The sequence below is a fragment of the Aegilops tauschii genome, chromosome 4, assembly GCF_002575655.3.
Source record: "Aegilops tauschii subsp. strangulata cultivar AL8/78 chromosome 4, Aet v6.0, whole genome shotgun sequence".
Taxonomy (NCBI): Eukaryota; Viridiplantae; Streptophyta; class Magnoliopsida; order Poales; family Poaceae; genus Aegilops; species Aegilops tauschii.
In genome coordinates this window covers 385,154,495-385,174,393 of record NC_053038.3, presented here as the reverse complement: position 1 = coordinate 385,174,393, position 19,899 = coordinate 385,154,495, and the positions used below count along the sequence as shown (strand labels likewise).

General features: G+C 47.7%; 2 protein-coding genes across 2 annotated transcripts; one reads left to right on the top strand and one right to left on the bottom strand.

Moving 5' to 3' along the window:
- The first annotated feature begins 1,544 nt into the window (after positions 1 to 1,544).
- LOC109766565 (type II inositol polyphosphate 5-phosphatase 15) lies at positions 1,545 to 12,070 on the top strand. The gene is made up of 11 exons (XM_020325347.4): positions 1,545 to 2,467; positions 5,518 to 5,770; positions 5,875 to 6,682; positions 7,201 to 7,322; positions 7,410 to 7,494; positions 9,140 to 9,305; positions 9,460 to 9,494; positions 9,597 to 9,846; positions 10,409 to 10,532; positions 11,142 to 11,472; positions 11,627 to 12,070. Exons 1-11 carry the CDS (start codon positions 1,636 to 1,638, stop codon positions 11,852 to 11,854), a joined length of 3,234 nt encoding a protein of 1,077 aa, XP_020180936.1. The 5' UTR covers positions 1,545 to 1,635; the 3' UTR covers positions 11,855 to 12,070.
- Positions 12,071 to 12,870: 800 nt separating this feature from the next.
- LOC109766564 (probable disease resistance protein At1g61300) lies at positions 12,871 to 17,916 on the bottom strand. The gene is made up of 2 exons (XM_020325346.4): positions 16,105 to 17,916; positions 12,871 to 14,841 (listed from the first exon to the last, which is right to left on the bottom strand). Exons 1-2 carry the CDS (start codon positions 17,122 to 17,124, stop codon positions 13,111 to 13,113), a joined length of 2,751 nt encoding a protein of 916 aa, XP_020180935.1. The 5' UTR covers positions 17,125 to 17,916; the 3' UTR covers positions 12,871 to 13,110.
- Positions 17,917 to 19,899: the final 1,983 nt, after the last annotated feature.

Genomic DNA, 19,899 nt, shown 5'->3' with positions numbered 1-19,899 from the left:
AATGCTATGGTTATATTTTATCTTAATACTTTTCTCGTAGTTGCGGATGCTTGCGAGGGGGTTAATCATAAGCGGGAGGTTTGTTCAAGTAAGAACATCACCCAAGCACTGGTCCACCCACATATCAAATTATTAAAGTAGCGAACATGAATCGAATCAACATGATGAAAGTAACTAGATGAAATTCCCGTGTGCCCTCAAGAACACTTTGCTTATTATAAGAGACCGTTTTGGCCTGTCCTTTGCCACAAAAGGATTGGGCTACCTTGCTGCACTTTATTTACCGTTACCGTTACTTGTTCGCTACAAATTATCTTGCTATCAAACTACTTGTTACCGATATTTCAGTGCTTGCAGAAAATACCTTGTTGAAAACCACTTGTCATTTCCTGCTCCTCGTTGGGTTCGACGCTCTTACTTATCGAAAGGATTACGATTGATCCCCTATACTTGTGGGTCATCAAAACTTTGCCGAAGCTTTCAGGGGCCGGAACTTCTGGGCCACGCAGAAAATGTGTGATGACGATTGGATTTGGGGGCTGGCTATAATTCCAATCTTCTCCATTGTTCTAGCTTGAATTTCTTGAACATCTCCCTTCGCTTCCACTCAAACTTCTTAATATTTTGGGAAGTGAGAGAGAAGTGCCCGATCCACACTTCAACCTAAGAAAACATTGATTCCCCACGTTGTTTCCTTGGCGGATCTTGTTATTTGAGGTTGGAGACTCTTAGGCAGTAGGAGTCCTCGGTGAGAAATCGATTTGTGATTTCCTCATCGTTTGTGAAGGTTTGGAGGCCGCCTCAAGGTTTACCGGGAGTGGTTCAAAATCGTCTTGGCGGTGATATCTCAAAGAGAACATGTTGATCTTTTGTGGTGTTAGTGTGACTTTGTGATAACATTCATCTCTACAAAGTGAACATCGAAATACATTCTCGTCACTTGTGTATTCATTTATCCCTAACCTTACTTATTTACTTGCGGTCTATTTTGATTCTTAATCTTGCAAGCACCATATAGCTTGTGTATCTCACCATATCAATTGATTTGTCTCATATTTATATTCTGCATGGGCTAAGCTTACTAATATTCAAAGTAAATTTTGCAGATAGCGAGCTGACGTGGGTACGTGCGTCGCAGTAGAATCTTGGCTGCACAGATTGATCCGGCGTATGCGAGATTCCAGCGAAAACATAATAATAATCTCACGTGGCGGCAGTGATTCGACCAGATAAGGCCATGATACGGCATAGTTCGCAGCGGACTCAGAGGCGACCAACAACAAAAGGAGAGTTTGGAGCAGCCGAGTACACACAGAGGACTAGGAATAGGGTTTCTAATGAACCACGTCGACAGAGTTGCACATCGGATTGAATGGCCTAGCTCTTGATATCAATGTTGGAAATTGTGGGACGTGCGCTCAAAATAAACTCAAAGGGTGCTATGCTAGCAAGGATTTTTCTTGTGTGTGTTTCTTTTGGCTGAAAAAAAAGACGTGGGAGGAGAACCGTGGGATGAAGATTGAGCGGGCGGGAGCACGGATGGGACATGGGAGCACGTCCAGGGGAGTCAAGCCGCGTCCGCGCAAGTCCTTTCTCCCTCACCTACTTGTCAGGCTGTTGCCCCCGATCTCCGCAATGGCGGATCCCGGCGACACCGCGACACCCGCCGCCGCCGTCTCATCCCCGTGGGACGACGTCCCCGATGACTTCTTCCTCTCCGCCTCCATCTCGCCCCCTACCCCTCCGCCAGCCCCTGCTCCCATCCCTTCCACCTCCCCTCCCGCTCCATCGGCTCTCCGCTCAGCATCCCTCCCGGTCACCTCCATCCCTCCTGCATCCGCCTCCGCTTCCTTCTCCGGTTCCCTCCACCGCGCTATTGCCCCTCAGCCCATCCACCCCAGCCACTCCCTCCCGGCCTTCTCGGCCGCTTCTCTCCCCGCGGTAGCCGACGTCTGCCCTCCGCCCCCGGGCCCCCACCATTCCAACTCGCTCTCGGAGTTCGCCGCTTCCGCATCCCAATCCCGCGTCCACCGCCCTCCCCCTCGCGCCGCCGTGCGCGCGGACCGCCCGCCCCCGCTGGAGCTGCGCCCGAGGCCACCGAGGGAGTCACAGTCTGGCATCGCCCTCTGTGCTCTCACCTGCTGTGCTGCTCCTGGTGCCGGGACCTCCACTCACCTCTGGGCGGCGGGCGAGGCTGGCGTCAGGGTTTGGGACGTCGCGGATGCCTTCCGATCACCCACATCTCCGCGGCGGTGGGGAGACGAGGCGAGCGCGCCCTTTCGGGAGTCGCGCAAGACACCGCCTGCAATCTGCCTCGTGGCTGATCCCGGCCGCGGTTTGGTGTGGAGCGGCCACACCAACGGGCGGATCATGGGTTGGCGTGCTGACCCAGGTCCGGAGGCCGGGGAGCGCATTGGGTGGGATGCACACCGTGGACCAGTATTTGCGATGGTCATCTCTCCCTATGGTAATTCCCCTTGGCTCAGTTTCATTTCAATCAGTATGATTTTCATGCAACTTTCTGACATTGTACATTGCAATTGATCACCGTGGTTAATGACATTCATGCTTACACTACCGCCATCTGTAAACAAGTGGCTGAAACATGTATATCTATTCTAGGAAGGCGAAATATCAGCAGGAACACACAATCTATTAATTTATCAACATAGAAGGGACGCTGAATAGCTTAGTTTATTGTAGAATATAGTAGTGTCTATGACGCCCATCACTGATGTAGTTTATTTTTGTACTTGAAATATTATAGTTAATTCTAGAAACGTTGAAGCAAACAGCTATCTGACTTAAAGCCCTGTCCGAGCAATGCAATGGATCCTGTAAAATCAGTTATCTACATCTAACTATCTAGTCACACCGACCACAGACCTGTCCATGTGGTCTAATGTAATAAAGTTATCCACCTTATTGGTTTAGAGAAGTGTTTCTATGCTCTCCCACTTAATATTTGCATGAATCAGGAAGTACACAGCATTACTAATCTGCGAGGGCAGACTACTAAGACTCATGGATCCAAGTCCAAATCCATGCTCTCCCTGTCTTGATGCCGTTATCCTCTGACCCACATCACAATCAACCGTCACTTCAACATGATCTGCCTCGAGCTCTGACTTCACAACATACTTTTATCACGAGCCCCATGGATTTGTGTGCTGCGCGCCACTGCAACCATCCTCCAACACATCACTTCTGTTAGGAATATGCAACTTCTATTCCCATGAGGTATCATGGCCTGATCACGAGATTCAACATGGAAGCAAGGCCGAGACAATAATATGCAGAGATGTAGCTACTTTGCTCCATTGTTAATTAAGATAAACTTAACAAGAGCAAATAGGGGCTGGACGTCGAACAGAGGCGGCTAGGGTTTAACGCAAAGTGAACAAGATGGTTTCTAGGGTTTTCCTTCCTGGTTTATATAGTCTGGAAAGTAGGTAAAGTGAAAAGTAGAACAGGTAAATGCAAGGGATGGTAAAGCAGCTTGTCTGACAGCACGTTCATCCCAGAAGTAGTATTTCTGAAGGGAGACGTTGGATCAAAGACGAGGGCCCAATGTTGATCAAGATGGGCGCGAAACAGTAAGTGAGTTGCAGATAATGTAGCCAGCGTTAGATGAGGTATTCAAAGGGAACGCTTCGCGCATGACAATTCCCCCTACTGAAGTTCAGACTTGTCCCTTAAGTCTGAAACGCTTCCGGATAAATGTGGAGTGCTCCCAGGTTGCCATTTCCAGCAGTATGTTCCTCCATTTGACGCGCCACTGAATCACGGGAATAGTGATGTTGCCCTGGACATGCGGGATGAGCTTGTTCTCCAGTAGTTCTTCTGGTTCCACCAATATCGGGCCATCAACATTCAGTAAAGGTAAAGTTGGGTTTGGAATTGCTTTGGGACCTAGGTGTTTCTTCAGCTAGCTAACATGAAATGTTGGATGCAACTGGCAGCCCTCAGGAAGTACCAACTTGTAGGAAACAGAGTCCACTTTCGCCAGCACTGAAAATGGCCCATAGTATTTGGAATGCCTGTGGATGCGGCGGCCGGAACTCGAAGGGGAAGAATGCCTCTAGGCAGCAGCAACGCCGGTGGCAACTCCACCGACACGGACCATGACAAATGCCGCTACTGCGGCAAGGTGGGCTAGTGGGCCCATGACTGTTGAGAGAAGAAACGTGAAGAGGCTTACATCGTGCAGGTGGACGACAAAGATCTTGCGCTGCTGATGATCGAGGAGATGTCGCTTACGTTTACCACTGAGCCGTCCGAAATCCCTGCCATGGCAGGGGTTTTGGGCCAGATCGTTGCCATGGCAGCAGAAAACGCTGTCACGGCAGCCCGTTCCACGCCAGCGAAATACGCTGCCATGGCAACTGGGAGGAGGGCGTCTACCTTAGTGAGGAGCACGCGTGGGTGGTCCTGATGCAAACACCTGAGGATGCTGACGCCGCCTGGTACCTCGACACCGGGGCGTCGGACCACATGACCAGCGACATGGTGACGTGCGGAGCCGAACCAGACGGTGCCCGGCACTGTCAAGTTCGGTGATGGCTCGACCGTTGTGATCAAGGTCGTGGAGGGCAACTCAAGAGTCCAATAAGACATGCAAACAGAAAAGTTCAAGGTCGTGGAGGGCAACTCAAGAGTCCACGACCTTGAACTTTTCTTTGGGAGGGGGTAGGTTAATTCACGAAATTTGTTATGATTTGACTTACTTGGGATTATATTTTCACAACAACTGAAATATTACCTGTCAGTCTGATCCAAACGGACTTGTATTACGCTTGCTGTAAAATGGGATATTTCATTTCTCGCGAAGACATGCAAACAGCACACCTGCCAAAGACAGTTTCACACATTGTTCAGCGCACTAGTTTTTGCACTAGATTCACAAAATTGTTTTCACACAGTTGCAGCAAACTAGCTTGCTAACAGCTTAGGAGAAGTTTTTTTGTTTGTTAAAAGGGACCTGGCAGTATATTGGCAGCAGTGGGCATGCAACTACTTATGCAAACCAACTCCCAGAGTTCACCTCTAGTATCAGCATCCCCAGGACAATCTGTTGTAGAGAGATTTTAATTTTGGTCGACGAAGTACCAGTACTTGTCCTGACATGCTTCCATTCTTCTTTTTCTGAATTGCTAGAAGATTAACAACAAGTCCTGAACTATATATATATATATATATATATATATATATATATATATATATATATATATAGTTATTGTGCTATGCTAATAAAACTATGCCATCCATCTTAACACAACCAAATATTAATAGTGAAATCTACAAGGCAGATAAGGCATTCAACTATTAGATCCGCAGCATGAGCTGCTGAAATTTGTTGTTCAGGTAGCCTATATGTTTAAGATGGTGGCTTGCTGCTTGCAACTTTATGATTCTTCTTCATAGTTATACTATTTTCAGCAGTTAGAATTCATATTGTTGAACAAGCTAATTGCACTTGGACTAGTTCAATTCTGATCTTGTTTGCATCAATCATAGGTGATTTATGGTCTGGATCTGAAGGTGGAATAATTAAAGTATGGAATGGAGAAGCAATTGAGAAATCTCTTGCTTTAGAAAGAGAAGAAAAGTGTAAGGTCTCCCTTTTAGTTGAAGGATCATTCATTGACCTTTGGACCATGGTCAGTGACGGAGGGGCCTGCCCCTTGCCTTCCGTAGATGTAAAACTTCTATTATCTGACAATTCCAGATCGAAAGTATGGAGTGCTGGTTACCTCTCATTTGCACTCTGGTACACTTCATGTGTCCATTCACCTGTTGCTGTTGCATTTTGCTTACATTAGTCCAGCTGTTCGTATATTTGTGTTTATTCTTGTTCTCTATTTTGCCGTATAGGGATTCTCGCACTAAGGAGCTCCTGAAAGTGGTAAATGTGGATGGCCAAGTTGATACCCGTTTTGACGTCTTATCTGCTCAGGATCCATATGGCTATGAAACAAAACAAAACCTTTTCTCCTCTCCGAAGAAAGAGAAAGCTCGCAGTCCTGTTAATTTTTTCCAGAGATCACGGAATGCTTTGATGGGAGCAGCTGATGCAGTTCGGCGAGTTGCTGCTAAAGCAGGATTTGGAGATGATACTCGAAGAATAGAAGCATTAGTAATGTCAATGGATGGGATGATCTGGACAGGATCTGTAAATGGCTCAGTTGCTCAATGGGATGGTAGTGGTAATCGTTTGCAAGAGTTTCAGCATCATTCATCTTCTGTTCAAAGTATTCTCAACTTTGGCACAAGATTGTGGGTGGGGTACATGGATGGTAACATCCAGCTCTTGGACCTGGATGGCAACTTGCTGGGAGGATGGATTGCACATAGTAGTCCAATTCTGAGTATGGCTGTCGGAAGTTCATATATATTTACATTAGCTGGTCATGGGGGAGTCCGTGGATGGAATTTATCATCTCCAGGGCCTGCTGACAGCATTTTGCGTTCTGAATTGACGGAGAAAGAGATATCATACAAAAACATTGAATACATGAAGGTGTTAGTATGTTCTTGGAATGTTGGGCAAGAAAAAGCATCTTATGAGTCACTAAGAGCTTGGCTGAAATTCCCAACACAAGAGGTTGGGGTAGTGGTAGTTGGATTGCAAGAGGTGGAGATGGGCGCTGGTTTTCTTGCAATGTCGGCAGCTAAAGAAACGGTAAAAACTTACTTACTTACGAAGCCTTTTATCCCAAACAAGTTGGGGTAGGCTAGATATGAAACCCTTTCACGAGGACTTCCGAGGAGGTCACCCATCCTAGTACTACTCTCGCCCAAATGGGTTTCATACCCAAAAGGTGGCTTGTTTACTACTCCATCTGTTCCAAAATATAGCGCGTTTTTTGTGTGCCAAAAATTAACTTCCATCAAGTTTTACCAAGTTTATAGAGAAAAATATCAACGTCAATAATACCAAATAAACACAGTATACAAATATATTTCACAATGTATCTGATAATATTTGTTTGGTATTGTAGATGTAGATATTTTTCTCTATAAACTTTACAAAGCTTGACTTCTGAAAATCTATATGCCGTATATTTTGGAACGGAGGGAGTACCTGTTAAGAGTTAATTCTCATGTTAATTTTTTAGAATATTAATAAGCATAAATATAGAAAAAATATATGCTATTTTTTGCTAGCTGTAATCCTGATATAATTTCCACTGGCTTTAGGTAGGGCTAGAGGGAAGCCCAAACGGGGAGTGGTGGTTGGATGCAATTGGGCAAATCTTGAAAGGCCACTCTTTTGAGCGTGTTGGTTCAAGGCAGATGGCTGGGTTACTTACCGCTGTATGGTAATCTGTTTAGGACTATTTTTGGTGTTTATCCTTCTGTTTTTTTCTTCGTAATTGTGGAAGTTATTGAGTTTTTTCTTTCTTCAGGGTAAGAACAAATCTTAAGCATTTTGTCAGTGATATCGACAATGCTGCAGTAGCATGTGGATTAGGGCGCGCTATTGGCAACAAGGTACTTTTGTTGTCTTGTTAATGTATTCTTTCTGGCAACAAGGTACTTTTGTTGTCCTATTAATATATTATTTCTTATTCGTAGCAGGTAACTTAGACATGTTGTTTGTGACTTAATGTCAAATGTCAATATAGTTTTTATTTCAGCTCACCATTTTGCCATCATACTCATCAGCCATTTATTTTTAAGTAGTGTTTGATTTAAGTGAACGTTCTCTGCTGGTTGTTATATATGCCCAACTCCTTTCTTGTGTAAATACAACTTGATCTAGATATTAGGCGCGAATTGCCCAGCTTGGCAGCGGGTTGTTTTTCGATGACTATTGCTTACCAGACGGGAGCCCACTGCGGCAGGCTTGGCAATCAGGTTGACATGTACGGCAGCCTTATGACCATTTCTAAAGTTCTGGTGCTTGTACCTTGATATCTGTTCACAGCGGCTCCTGTGATCTGATGGTGAAGAGTTGGATCTGCTTGTTTTCTGTCAGAGGATCTGCCATGTAGGCAGTGTCAGAAATTGCTCCTGGAACTGACACAGCGAGCCACTTTGTCATAGAGAAACCAATTCCATGAGGGAATTGCTAGTAGGGATGCCTGAAACTGGTGTTGAAAAGGTAGGTGAAGTGCTTCCAGTTTGGACACTGTCATGTCAATCCATGTGGTGCTACCATGTTTATGCAGCCCCGTCACGTGATAGGACACTAGCCATACCTTCCTGTCCATCATCTCCTAAAGGTTGTTTGTAGCAGTTCAGCTAGGGTAACAATCTTCCTTGCCATCAAACGTTGAGAAGTACTTGTAGATGTGGTGCAGTCCAGTCTGCAGTGTGTTCTATGGAGGTGGCAGCAGTGGCTGTTAGCAGAGAGAAGCCATGCACAGCTTTTGGACCTGCCAGGATGCCCCCAGGGGAACAAGTCTTGAGTGAGAGGACACCACTATGGTGATCTCGGCATGTGCCTTCTATTCAGTTAATAGCAGCCGTGCGGACTGCTGCTGATCCACCCCGCTGATCTTGGTATTGATCTCGTTAGTCTGGTTCAGCCTCTCGGGTAGCAGCCATCTGGCTAGCGAGATTGTCGCTGCCATCCATACCTTGATCTGACCAGGAGCCGCCACAGCCGTATCAAGGGCTGCGCCTGTTACCAAATTGTCATGAGCATAGCTTTTCAGTGACGGAAGAAGGTCGAGGCTGAGGTCCTCTACTTGCAGGTGTAACAAGATCTGTGTAGAAGAGATGATAGGGGTATGGAGAGTACTTATAGGCACCTCATATATAGATGAGGCAGCCCTATTAGCACACTGATTCCATTTCTATTCTAACAGACGCAATTAACTAAAACTAGGGATATAATCTTGCGATACCTGATCTAAACTTAACTGGAACCAAATCGAGTAATGTATCCTCCTACTGTGATGTATTCTGCATTGCCGATGTATCCCTCCTGGACAGGACTGTGCACATTGCTCATGCTTCCTGGTTGGGCATGCTGCCTTTGGGCAGTTATTACGGGATGCTGAGTAGGCATGGCGCAATTCTGCTTAAATATTCGCGTAATTTAGTTTTGGGGGAGTATAGAAGCAGCATTATGGTTTCATTTTAGTTCAGCTTAGTTTACTACATTTTGTAATGTACTTCACTGTCTCAGGGAGCAGTCGGATTGAGGATGAGAATACATGATAGAAGCATTTGCTTTGTAAATTGTCATTTCGCTGCACATATGGAAGCTGTGAGCCGGCGAAATGAAGACTTTGACCATGTCTTTAGAACAATGACCTTTGCCACCCCTTCAAGTGGATTATTGACAACATCAAGTAATTGTTCAATCTTCTTGTTAACTTTTCTGCATGATGATGTTCAAATTTGTAAATGTCTGGCCAACCATCCTAATCACAATGAAGAATCGTGCCAAGAATTCAGAACTTCTTAATCTTACACACTGTTACTCAACTTCTTTTCATGTTGCAGTTTCTGGTTCTGCCGGTCAGCTTCTTCAAGCAAATGTATGTTGTTGCTTCCCCTTCATTTTATTTTTGCAGTGGATAGAGTTGTTTCTAGATCCATTATCTGAGATTGTAAACATTACCAAAATGTTGCTATGATAGGGATCAAGAATGCCTGAGTTGTCAGATACGGACATGATTGTCTTTCTTGGTGACTTCAATTACCGGCTTTACGACATTTCGTATGAAGAGGCGATGGGGTTGGTTTCCCGGAGACGCTTTGACTGGCTGAGGAAGAATGACCAGCTGCGAGCAGAAATGAGATCCGGGAGAGTCTTCCAGGGATTACGTGAAGGAGATTTCCAGTTCCCACCTACTTACAAATTTGAGAAACACAAAGCTGGCTTATCAGGTATAGTTATTCTGATGATAGTTGTTTGAGGCCTGCTTCAGTAACCCCCACCCTGCCCTTTTCTAAAAAACTTTGAAAATGCCATTTTCGTTCAATAGAAGATTAAATGGTATCCTTATTTTTTGTGCATCCGGTCTTCACTGTTAGAGGTGCTGATTTGCATGGAGAGGATTTCCTTTTGCGAGGTTGGAGACAACTTTATGTACTAACGTTATATAACATGTATGTAGATGAATGAGAATGCTAAAGTAAAATTTCTAGAAGGGTATGAGACTGTAATCTGGTAACAACCGGAGGAAGTTGATGTAAAGATAAGAAGTGAGGCTAGCTCACTTGGTTAGGGAGTGGGTGTATAACCCAGCCACTGGTGTATCATCGATCTGCATCAAAAGTAGTACACTCTTTGGGGGGTGTTCCATGGCAAACCGCTAGTTATATTAGTGTGTGCTTATCACAGCAATAATGTTTCATACGGTACCAATTTGATCCTTATGAGTTGATAATACTTCTGAACTCCTGATTCCTGAACACTTCGTTTGAAGAAACTTCTCTCTTATTGTAGGGTATGATTGTAGTGAGAAGAAACGCATTCCTGCCTGGTGTGACCGAGTTCTATACCGTGACAGCCGAGCTAGTTCAGGAACTGAGTGTTCTTTGGATTGTCCTGTGGTTTGTTCAGTATCACTGTAAGTCATTTGTTGTTTGATTATCTCACTGGATAAAGAATATTAGTAGGGCACAAATAACGCAAGAACATGTGCTCGATTGTCCTAGAGCACGACGTTTCCTCCACCAGTCCATCTCTCATTTGCTATTTGCATGCATGTACTCGGAAGTTAAAACATTTTATCTTTTAAATATAGAGCCAATTTATGATCTGTTTTCACTGTTGGCTTTGTTTTGACGAGAGCTCAAAAACCAGACCCCATGTTGGTATGTTTCGATGACTTTTCTTTTTTGCCTTCAATGTTACCACCTGACAATTTATAAAGTTGCCATGTGGTGACATGTTACAAAATAGGGTGGCAACTAATGCGTTACTGCCTGGCAACAAAAGAGTTCAAATAGGTTTCTCGAAACATAGTTAACTGAGATCTTACTTTAAAGCACTTGTCGTTACGAAATCTGTGGTGAAAACAGATGTCCAATCAGACAGATGGTTTGAGCTGTACAAAGTTTTTTATTTCCGAAATCAGGTCTTATTTGTAGTTAGTCTTTTTGTCCTGTGTACCTAACATCCATTTTTCAGTTAGTACATAGAAACCTTATGGAACTGTATTATTCTATATTTCAAGGTACGACTCTTGCATGGAAGCAACAGACAGTGATCACAAACCTGTAAAATGCTTGTTCAATTTGGATGTTGCACGTGTTGAGAAACAGACGATGAGGCAGAAATATGGGGAGATAATGAGTTCAAATAAGAAAGTGTTGCACTTGCTCCAGGGGCTAAAAGCATTCCCTGAAGCAAATGTGAGCACCAATGACATCATTCTGCAAGACCAAACTCCCTATATTTTTAAACTACAAAACAGAAGTACAGAAGACAGAGCTTGTTTTGAGATAACTGGCCAAGCACCAAGTTCCTCTGGCACAGATTCTGCTGGTTTCCCTACTTGGCTTAAGGTGGGTTAATGCCTTGTCCTGACTCTCCTTATATTGGCTCACTTCATTTTAGAACAATCTAATTACTGTAAGATGGTTCTGCTTGTTGATGCTTGTTCAACACTGTGAGCTTTTAATGCTTGAGCACTGAGGGTGAAACATGTCTTCAACACAGGTTTCTCCAGCAACTGGTATAATCTGCCCTGGACAGACGGTAGAGGTCACTTTGCAGCATGGAGACCTGCGTGGAACATCGTGGAATAATTTGTCTGGGGCTAACCAAGAAAAGGCAGCACAATTATCGGTGAAAATAACTGGAGTGTGTTCTACCGTTGCCAAATGTTACGGAGTACGCGTGCAATGCCAGAAGGGCCGGAGCGCATTTCCTTTCAAGAGGTTCTAACTTTGTTGATCGTTTCTTTTATTGTGTGGTCGTGACATATGAGGTTAGCTTTTAGTTTGATTAAAGTGTGCATAGAAAATGTTGTTGTGGCAAATGTTCTTATTTCTTCTACCGAAGTACAAAACCGTGGCTTTTGTACTCTCGATATTCCATGACATTTTGTACAGGAAATTATTGAAGTTATGTAATACCACTGAGAGGAGATCTAATTTTTTACCCCAGGGTTGTGACGCAGTTACGAAGTTGTGCGTTTACTGTATCCATGATTTTGATTCCAAGTAGGGAGATGTGTGTGTATGTGTGTGACATATTCTTTGTTTCAAAGTGTATCTGATGTGATATACTCCCTCCGTCTCATAAAAGTTAGCGCATCCCATATACTCACATATTGGATGTAATAACGTTTTAGTTTTAAATAGTTAGCAGTTTGGCAGTTTCGAATATGATACTCACGTTTTTTTAAGTGTTTTAAGATCTCTGTAAACTGGACGTTAGGGTCACTGGCACAATTCCCGTGCATTGTCACGAAGCCAAGAGAAAGAAAAAAAGCAGTTAGAACAAGTACAATAAGAGCATGGTTAATATAACAACGCACTATATGGATTTACCATGTCTCTTATAGCCCACTCATATAATAGTTAATCATATTAATATACTACATCATTAATATATATTTTCTCCGTCCTTAAAAAAGTGTACTATCTGAAAGTTTGACGAGTTTCTGCAAACATATATCAATGTTTGCGAAACAAATAGGTATATGATAAAAATATATTTTAAGATTACTGTATAAATACAGTCAAACATAATTTTTTTGGACTTTTCAACAAAGTTAGAAGTATATTTTTTAAAAGACGGAGGGAGTAATCCACATGTTTCTCTCACAATCATTAATATATAATCCACATGTTTCTCTCACAAAGGATGTTGGAGCTCATGCTACAGCAGTACAGCTGACTATAAGTTTGTAGCCTCTTCTCTCTCATTTAACTCAGAAAAAAATATTACTTAAAGTCTTATAACCCGCCAACATACAGTATTGATTCTTTACTTAATTGATAACGGAATACAAGAAAACCAAAACTAAGAAAAGAAAGCCCAAACCAATCTCCTTGTCTTCTCAAAATAGACTGCAAAAATATTACATGTATGCTTTGTTCGTTGTTCCTGGCCATCCTACCGCCCGACTTATTTATCACCCACCATCAAACAGGCCAGGGACGCGCCAAAACTCCAATTCGGTGAGCGCGAGAGCCTCAGAGCAGCACCGGAACGAAGCAGGCCTTGACGTCGTCGCTCGCCCACTGCAGCCCGTTCCACCAGTGCTTGTCGCCCTCCACCCTCACCCTGCCCTGCCCGCCGGCCACCGGCCGCATGGGTATGCGCCTCAGCCGCGAGCACCCCCTGGTCTGCAGCCTCCGCAGCTCCGGGAACGCGCACTCCCCCCCGCCGCCGCGGATGTCCTCCAGCCTCGGCAGCCCCAGCAGCGCCAGCAGCCTCAGCCGCGGGAACGTCACCACCTCCTCCGCCTCGCTGCCCCCCTCCGCGACGCCGCCGACCAGCCTCGTCATGCCGTTGCAGCCGCTGAGGTTGAGCGACTCGAGGCAAGGGAGGTGCTGCACCCAGGTCATGTGCGTCAGCGCGTGGCACGCGCCGATGGCCACCTCCCGGAGGTTGGACGCCGCGCCGTGGGACCACTCCATGACGCGGAGCCTCGCGAGGAACCCGAACTTGACCACCTCCAGCCTCGGCGCGTGCGCGTCCGCCACGATCTCCTCGATGTCGGACGAGTACACCGCCAGCTCCCGCAGGCCCTCCTGCACGCCCCCGAGCTCCGCCGCGTGCTGCGCCGACAGCAGCTCCAGGGTCCGCGCCCCGTCCAGCTTGCGCAGGTGGATCGACCGGGCGCGCACGCCCGGCGCCAGGCGCGCCAACCTCCGCGCGTCGCGGGTGTTGTCCATCCAGATGCCGAGCCACGGCATGCGCGCGCCGCTGCTCTCGAGGTCGTCGATGACCGGCGCGACGTAGTCGTCCGCGACGGAGACGATGCTCGCGGTGAACAGGTCCAGCACCTGCAGCTTGGCGAGCCGCGAGATCAGGCCCGGAGGCACCGTGATCTGGATGTAGTAGTTGTCGCGCAGGTGGAGGTACTTGAGCTGGCTCAGGTTGCCCAGCTCCATGGGCAGCGACAGGATCCTGTTCCTGGACAGGTTGAGGAACTCCAGGTTGACAAGGCAGCAGACCTCCATCGGGAACGCGTCCAGTATGCCGGTGTCCTCCAGGTCCAGGTACGTCAGCCTGGTGAAGTGCTGGATCGCCTGCAGCATCCTCCGCGGCAGGGCGCGGTTGCACTGCAGCATCAGCGACGCCGGCTGCGCGTCCGAGAGCGCGCCGCCGGCCTTGGCGGGGGCCTCCTCGATGGCGTTGTGCATCAGCGACACGAGCTCCACGTCGCGCCACAGCGCCTCGTCGCGGGGCGGCTCCCGGAGCCCGACGCCCGCGCGGACCAGCCACTTGCCGGGCGCGAGCTGGAGCGCAGCGTCGCGGACGACGTCGTGGAGCCGGACGTGCGTGTCGGACGGGCACATGTTGTGCCGGTGGTTGTCGCCCTGCTCCAGGAGGCGCGCCGACTCCAGGATGGCGACCACCGTGTGCCCGAACCGGAGCGACTCGTCGACGTCGTCGTACTTGGGGAGGAGGCCGAGGCCGATCCAGCACTGCACGAGCTCGTCCTTGGAGATGTTGTGGTCCTCCGGCCAGAGCGCGCAGGTCAGGAGGCACTCCCTCACCGTGTCGCTCTCAAGGCTGTCGAAGCAGAACTTCACGAGAGCGTGCGCACCCTTGTCCTGGCCGGGCGCAGTGCTCGTGAGCTGCGGCTTCTTGAGCTTGTCGAATGCATCGCCCCACTCCTCTGCTGTACGTTTGTTGGACATGGCACGGCCGACGGTGGCGAGGAAGAGAGGCAGGCCATTGCATTCTGCAGCCACCTGTTTAGCAATAGAGCAAAATTATTAGAGATTTTCGTAGAAATGTTTATGAAGCCGTAAAGAAAACTTGTTTGTCGTAAAGAAAACTTGCAGGAAATCCGAAACCTCAGCCCATGCCGTTCCTTCATAACCTCGTAGCTAGAGGTGCAATCGACATTCTTGATGCACTGCCGCCCTAACCATCCAACCACAAGTTGGTTTTCCGCTACCGATAGGTTGGAGATACGTTTGGATAACAACCAATTTTGTGTTGCCTTGTCAGATTTTTATGTTAGCGTGCTGATGACCCCTTGGTGGCAGAGGAAGTTCCTCTGCCACTAATGCGCTCCCATGTTTGGTAGGGCCGGTGTAGGCGCAATCTAAACACCTCCATAACTCCAGCTAGTTCCCCTCCGCCTCCACCGCAACTTACACACAAGGTTTGGGTGCCGAACTCCTTTGTTCCTGGGAGTTCTTGCCTTTTGGATGTGTTATTCTTTTTTGGAGGTCTTTCGGAGCAAAGACTTTGCAATGAAGATGGCTACGTGCATCAATGTAAGTGTTTTGGAGCATTATCACTTTGTTGGAAAATAAAATGTGTGCACGCGCCCTTATCAAGCTTCTACATATTCTCAGGTTGATTGTTGGGAAATTTGTATACTAATCCTTGCATAATCCCTACGGGGAATAAGCTCGTTCACCACCTAGTAATTCTCAAGGTATTATCAAAATGGATTCATATAACTAATATTTCAAAGTTAACAACACTGAAATCCGTTGGATAAGGTCTGTTCATGTTATTCCTTTTGGGGTGAATTTCTAACTTTTGAACCAGCATCACTATTGGTTTCTAAGTGGGGGGAAAGCATGGACGCACATTGATAAATTGGTGTATAAAGTGTGGATCTATACATTTTGGTCCAAAAGTATGTCAAATTGGTCATACTAATTTGTAAACAGATTGTATGAACTTATAACTGTTTCTACCACAATTTTTGTATCTTTTGCATAGCACAAAATTCACAACTGACGCTTCATCTGACAATTTTCATCAAAATTTACTTTGGAAGTCTAAGACATTTTTAATCGGCATTTTGAATTTCTCAAATCAAACTATTGTGCGTGCCCCATTTCCATGTGCACAAAAGCTAGTACACTTGCCCCACGTCTATGCCCACAAAATCTGCACTCCTGTTTCAGGAGAAAGCAGCTAACAGACAGAAAAAAAAAGGAGCAAATCCGCGTTTTCCAAAGTAGGCAAAGATAGATCGAGTGATTGATTACCTGTCTTGCAAGTGTGGAAATTTGGGCGTCGCCGCGGATGGCCTCCTCGCCGGCGTTCGCTTCAAACAGGCTCCACGCATCGTCTTCGCTCATGCACTCCATCTTGATCTTCTTGCGGCAGCCCATGTCCGCGCACACCGCCTCGCTCCTGGACGCCACGACCACCTTCCTCACCCGACCGGCCACCACCCCCAAGGGCTGCGGGATGCCCACCCTCTCCAGGTCCAGGCGCTCCCACACGCCGTCCAGCAGGAGCAGGAAGCTCTTGTCCCTGAGGAAGCTCAGGATCCCGGCGGCCTGCGCCTGCTCGGTCGGCGCGTCGCGGAGGCCGAGCACGGCCACGACCTCCTTCTGGAGTTTCGCCACCGTGCAGTCCCTGGAGGCCGCCAGGAGGAGGACGTGGTCGAAGAATGGCGCCACGCGGCCGCACACGTCGCGCACCCACTTCAGCACCGTCGTCTTGCCCACGCCGCCGGCGCCCCAGACGCCGAGCGCGGCGTCGCAGTCGCCGAGGAAGCCGAGCGCCTCGTTGAGGTAGGGCCTGGCGGACCCCGTCTCGGGCGGGAGCTCCAGCTCCTCGGGCTGGAGGAGGAGCGGCGGCGGCGCCTGCGGCGCGGCCAGCGCGGCCTCGAGCAGCGCCACGCCCTGCTCCTGGATGGCGCGCACGATCTTGAGCTGCTTCTCGGCCAGCCCGGCGACGGGGCCCGTGGTGAGGAAGTACTGCAGGAGGCGGACGACGTAGAGCTGCCCCGCGTCGTGCCGCGCCTTGACGGACGCCACCTCGTCCTGCGCGTCCTGCACGCGCCGCATCCACGCGCGCGGCTGCTCCGGCTCCGGCGCGCCGTCCAGCTGCTTGAGCACGTCGGCCCGCAGCTGCAGCAGGGCCTCGACGGCGTCGTCGAGCTCCTTGACGCGCTTGTCGCCGTCAGCCAGCGGCTGCCACCACTTGCCGAAGAAGAGCACGACGAGCGCGCCGCCGAGGGCGAGCGTGGCGAGCACGGCCGCGAGCTGCATCTCCATCGCCGATCAGCAAAGGTCAAGCGCGAGCGCGGTTCGGTCGATCTTCTCCGGCACGTTGCGTGGCTCGGCGCGGCGGCGGATCTAGGTAAGAAGGTCGTGGAAGGCTGCTGGCTAGGCTGGCAATGGCAGCGGTGCGCAGTGGGAGGGACGGGAATGAGCTGAGGCCGGAGGGGGGGTTTAAGTGGAGGAGCGGGGAGTGAGTGAGTGAGTAGTTGAGGTGGTGAGGCGGAGTTAATGGCGCAATGAAGGCGTGAGAGAAATCGGTTGGAAGAGAGCTTGCTCCGCTGTGCTGCAGCTTCGCCGGTGGGACTCGGTCACGGAAAAGGTCTCCACGCTGGCCATGCAGCCGCGTTGCACCCTCCACATGACATTCACGGCGCCATGGCCGCATATCCGCTGCCTGCTCAGCTGCTCTCATCAGTGAGGGAAGACAAACGGGGGGCGCGCCCATTGATTTTGCTGTCTCTTGTAGGGAGGGGTGGCCTGGCTAGGGGGTTGGGTTAGGGACAGGGAGCATACAAATGGCGTGCAATAACCACTCGTCGTGTTCACACATTTTTCTCTTTGCTCGATTGCTGGCGTCGACTGTATCAACTCCGTGTTGGGCACCGGTGAAAACAGGGCCACCGTGGGGTAAGAAGAAGAAGAAGAAGAAGAGTGGAGTATGACTAAAGGGTTGAGAAACTGATGGTTCGTTGGTTGGGAAATTGACGAGCCTACGATCATGTTTTCCAAACCCATTTTCTCTTGTGCTAAATTAATATATGACCCTTGTATTAGTAGGGGCGTCCACCGACGTGCAGATCTAAATACGAAAACAGATCCTCTAAGAAAACAACGAGTCAAAATATGTGCCTCAATGCATCCACGGTGCAGGGATACCGACAGGAAGATGATCCAGCTGCCGACTGAAATGAAAATTTATGTAGGGCAAGTAGCACTCCTTCTGATTTCATCTAGAAGCACATGTATCCCGGTGAAATCATAGATGACTTTGTTTAGTTTCTAAGGAACGACAACCAGCAAATTTCCTCCCGTCCGCGAACACAGATACAGAGGCCGCCATTCAACCCGCATACATTTCAAACACTTAGTCAATAAACCGGACGAAATTCATACAAACACGGCGGATTTCATGCATACCGGACGACATTCATGCAAACACGGCATATTTTCGTTAGATTTTGAGCATTTAGAACAAAAAAAACCCGACCCGACCCTAAACCTATCCTATGACGGTGTCCGGCCGGCGTCCAGCCCCTTGTCGTCCTCCATCTGCCGTCTCCATGACCACCGATGATAAGACCGATGAAGTGAAACATCGGTCTCCGACGAGGAAGAGTAAAATACGGGAGACGGATCGGCCCACATGATTGGCCGACTTTGTTGCATGGATAAGAGGACCAATGTGTATCACTACTACTGACCTTTTTGACTACTAAGTGTGCGCCCATCTTTTCGATTCAATCTGTTCAGGAATAAGCCCAAATCCTTAACCCTGTTTCAAAAGGTAGGGGCACATTTCTGGTACCTACACAAGGTCCATTATATTTCCTGAGATCAATTTTTTATGTGCGTTTTAAATCATATTCGTATGGATTGCTATGGGTTTGGACATAAGGTGCCTATCGCTTGCTCTTCTTAATCTGGGCAACTGTAAGTGCATCTAGTGCCTCTTAGTGATTTTGGTGTATTGAAGTCTTATAGGTTAAGGGACTATTGTGTTTGTGAGTGTACACAGGTCTATAAGTCTACGAGGAGTTCGATATTTACAGAGAAAGTCGACCCCTAAAAATGAATGTCTTCAACTGAAGACTTTGGCTTTCTGGAGACTTTGAAAGTGAAGAAATTGGTGTGACCCTGAAGACTTAATATTCATGCGAGGAATATGAAGCGTGAAGATTTTTGTTTTCGTAGTTTCGTTTTTCTCTTTCTTGAGTCATAGGAAACACCGTACTGTTAAAGGGGGTCGAGGTAAAACTAAGGAAAAGTTTCCAAGTGATGCTCATCTCAAAATCCTACACCTACCAATCCTTTCGAGTGAAGCCATTGGAAATCTCATATAGTTCAATCAATTTCTTCAATGACAAAGACGAAGATCTTCTGGTCTCTGAGGAATTTGTTCTGACTAAGGAGTTAGGAATTCGCCAGTGCGGATTGCCTACAGGTGAGGAACATGATAGCCCTGAGGAATTTGATACTCAAATATCCGACCGTTGTTGTGCTACGCGCCAGCTGTCCCAAAATATCTACCCACCTAACGGTCATATCATTGAAGGCATTTATGTCTTATCATGTCGGGCTGCCCCTAGGCTATAAATAGCCGCCCCTACAACCACTAGTTGGTTGGCTGCTCCGAGAGAAACTGACATTTGTCATTGAGAGCATCCCATCCTCCGAGGACTTTGAGCGAAAATTATCAAGTGAGGAAAACCCAAACCCAAACACCTACAAATCCAAAGTGATTGAGCATCACTGAAGATATTGTTCCTGTGTGGAACCGACGCTTGTTATCTTTGAGGACTGTGCATCCTCCAGACGGTTAGGCGTCATGGTCTAGAGCATCCAAGAGGAAATTGTTATCGCCGAGTGACTGAGTCTGTAAAGGTTTGGAAGTCACCTGAAGACTTACCACGAGTGATTGGGCGAGGTCTGTGTGACCTTAGCTCAAAGAGAATACGGTGAGGACTGTGTGTCCGGGACTGTGTGTCCTCAGGTTTAAATACCTAGCCGCTCCAACCAGACGTACGACTGTCACAGCAGTTGAAACTGGTC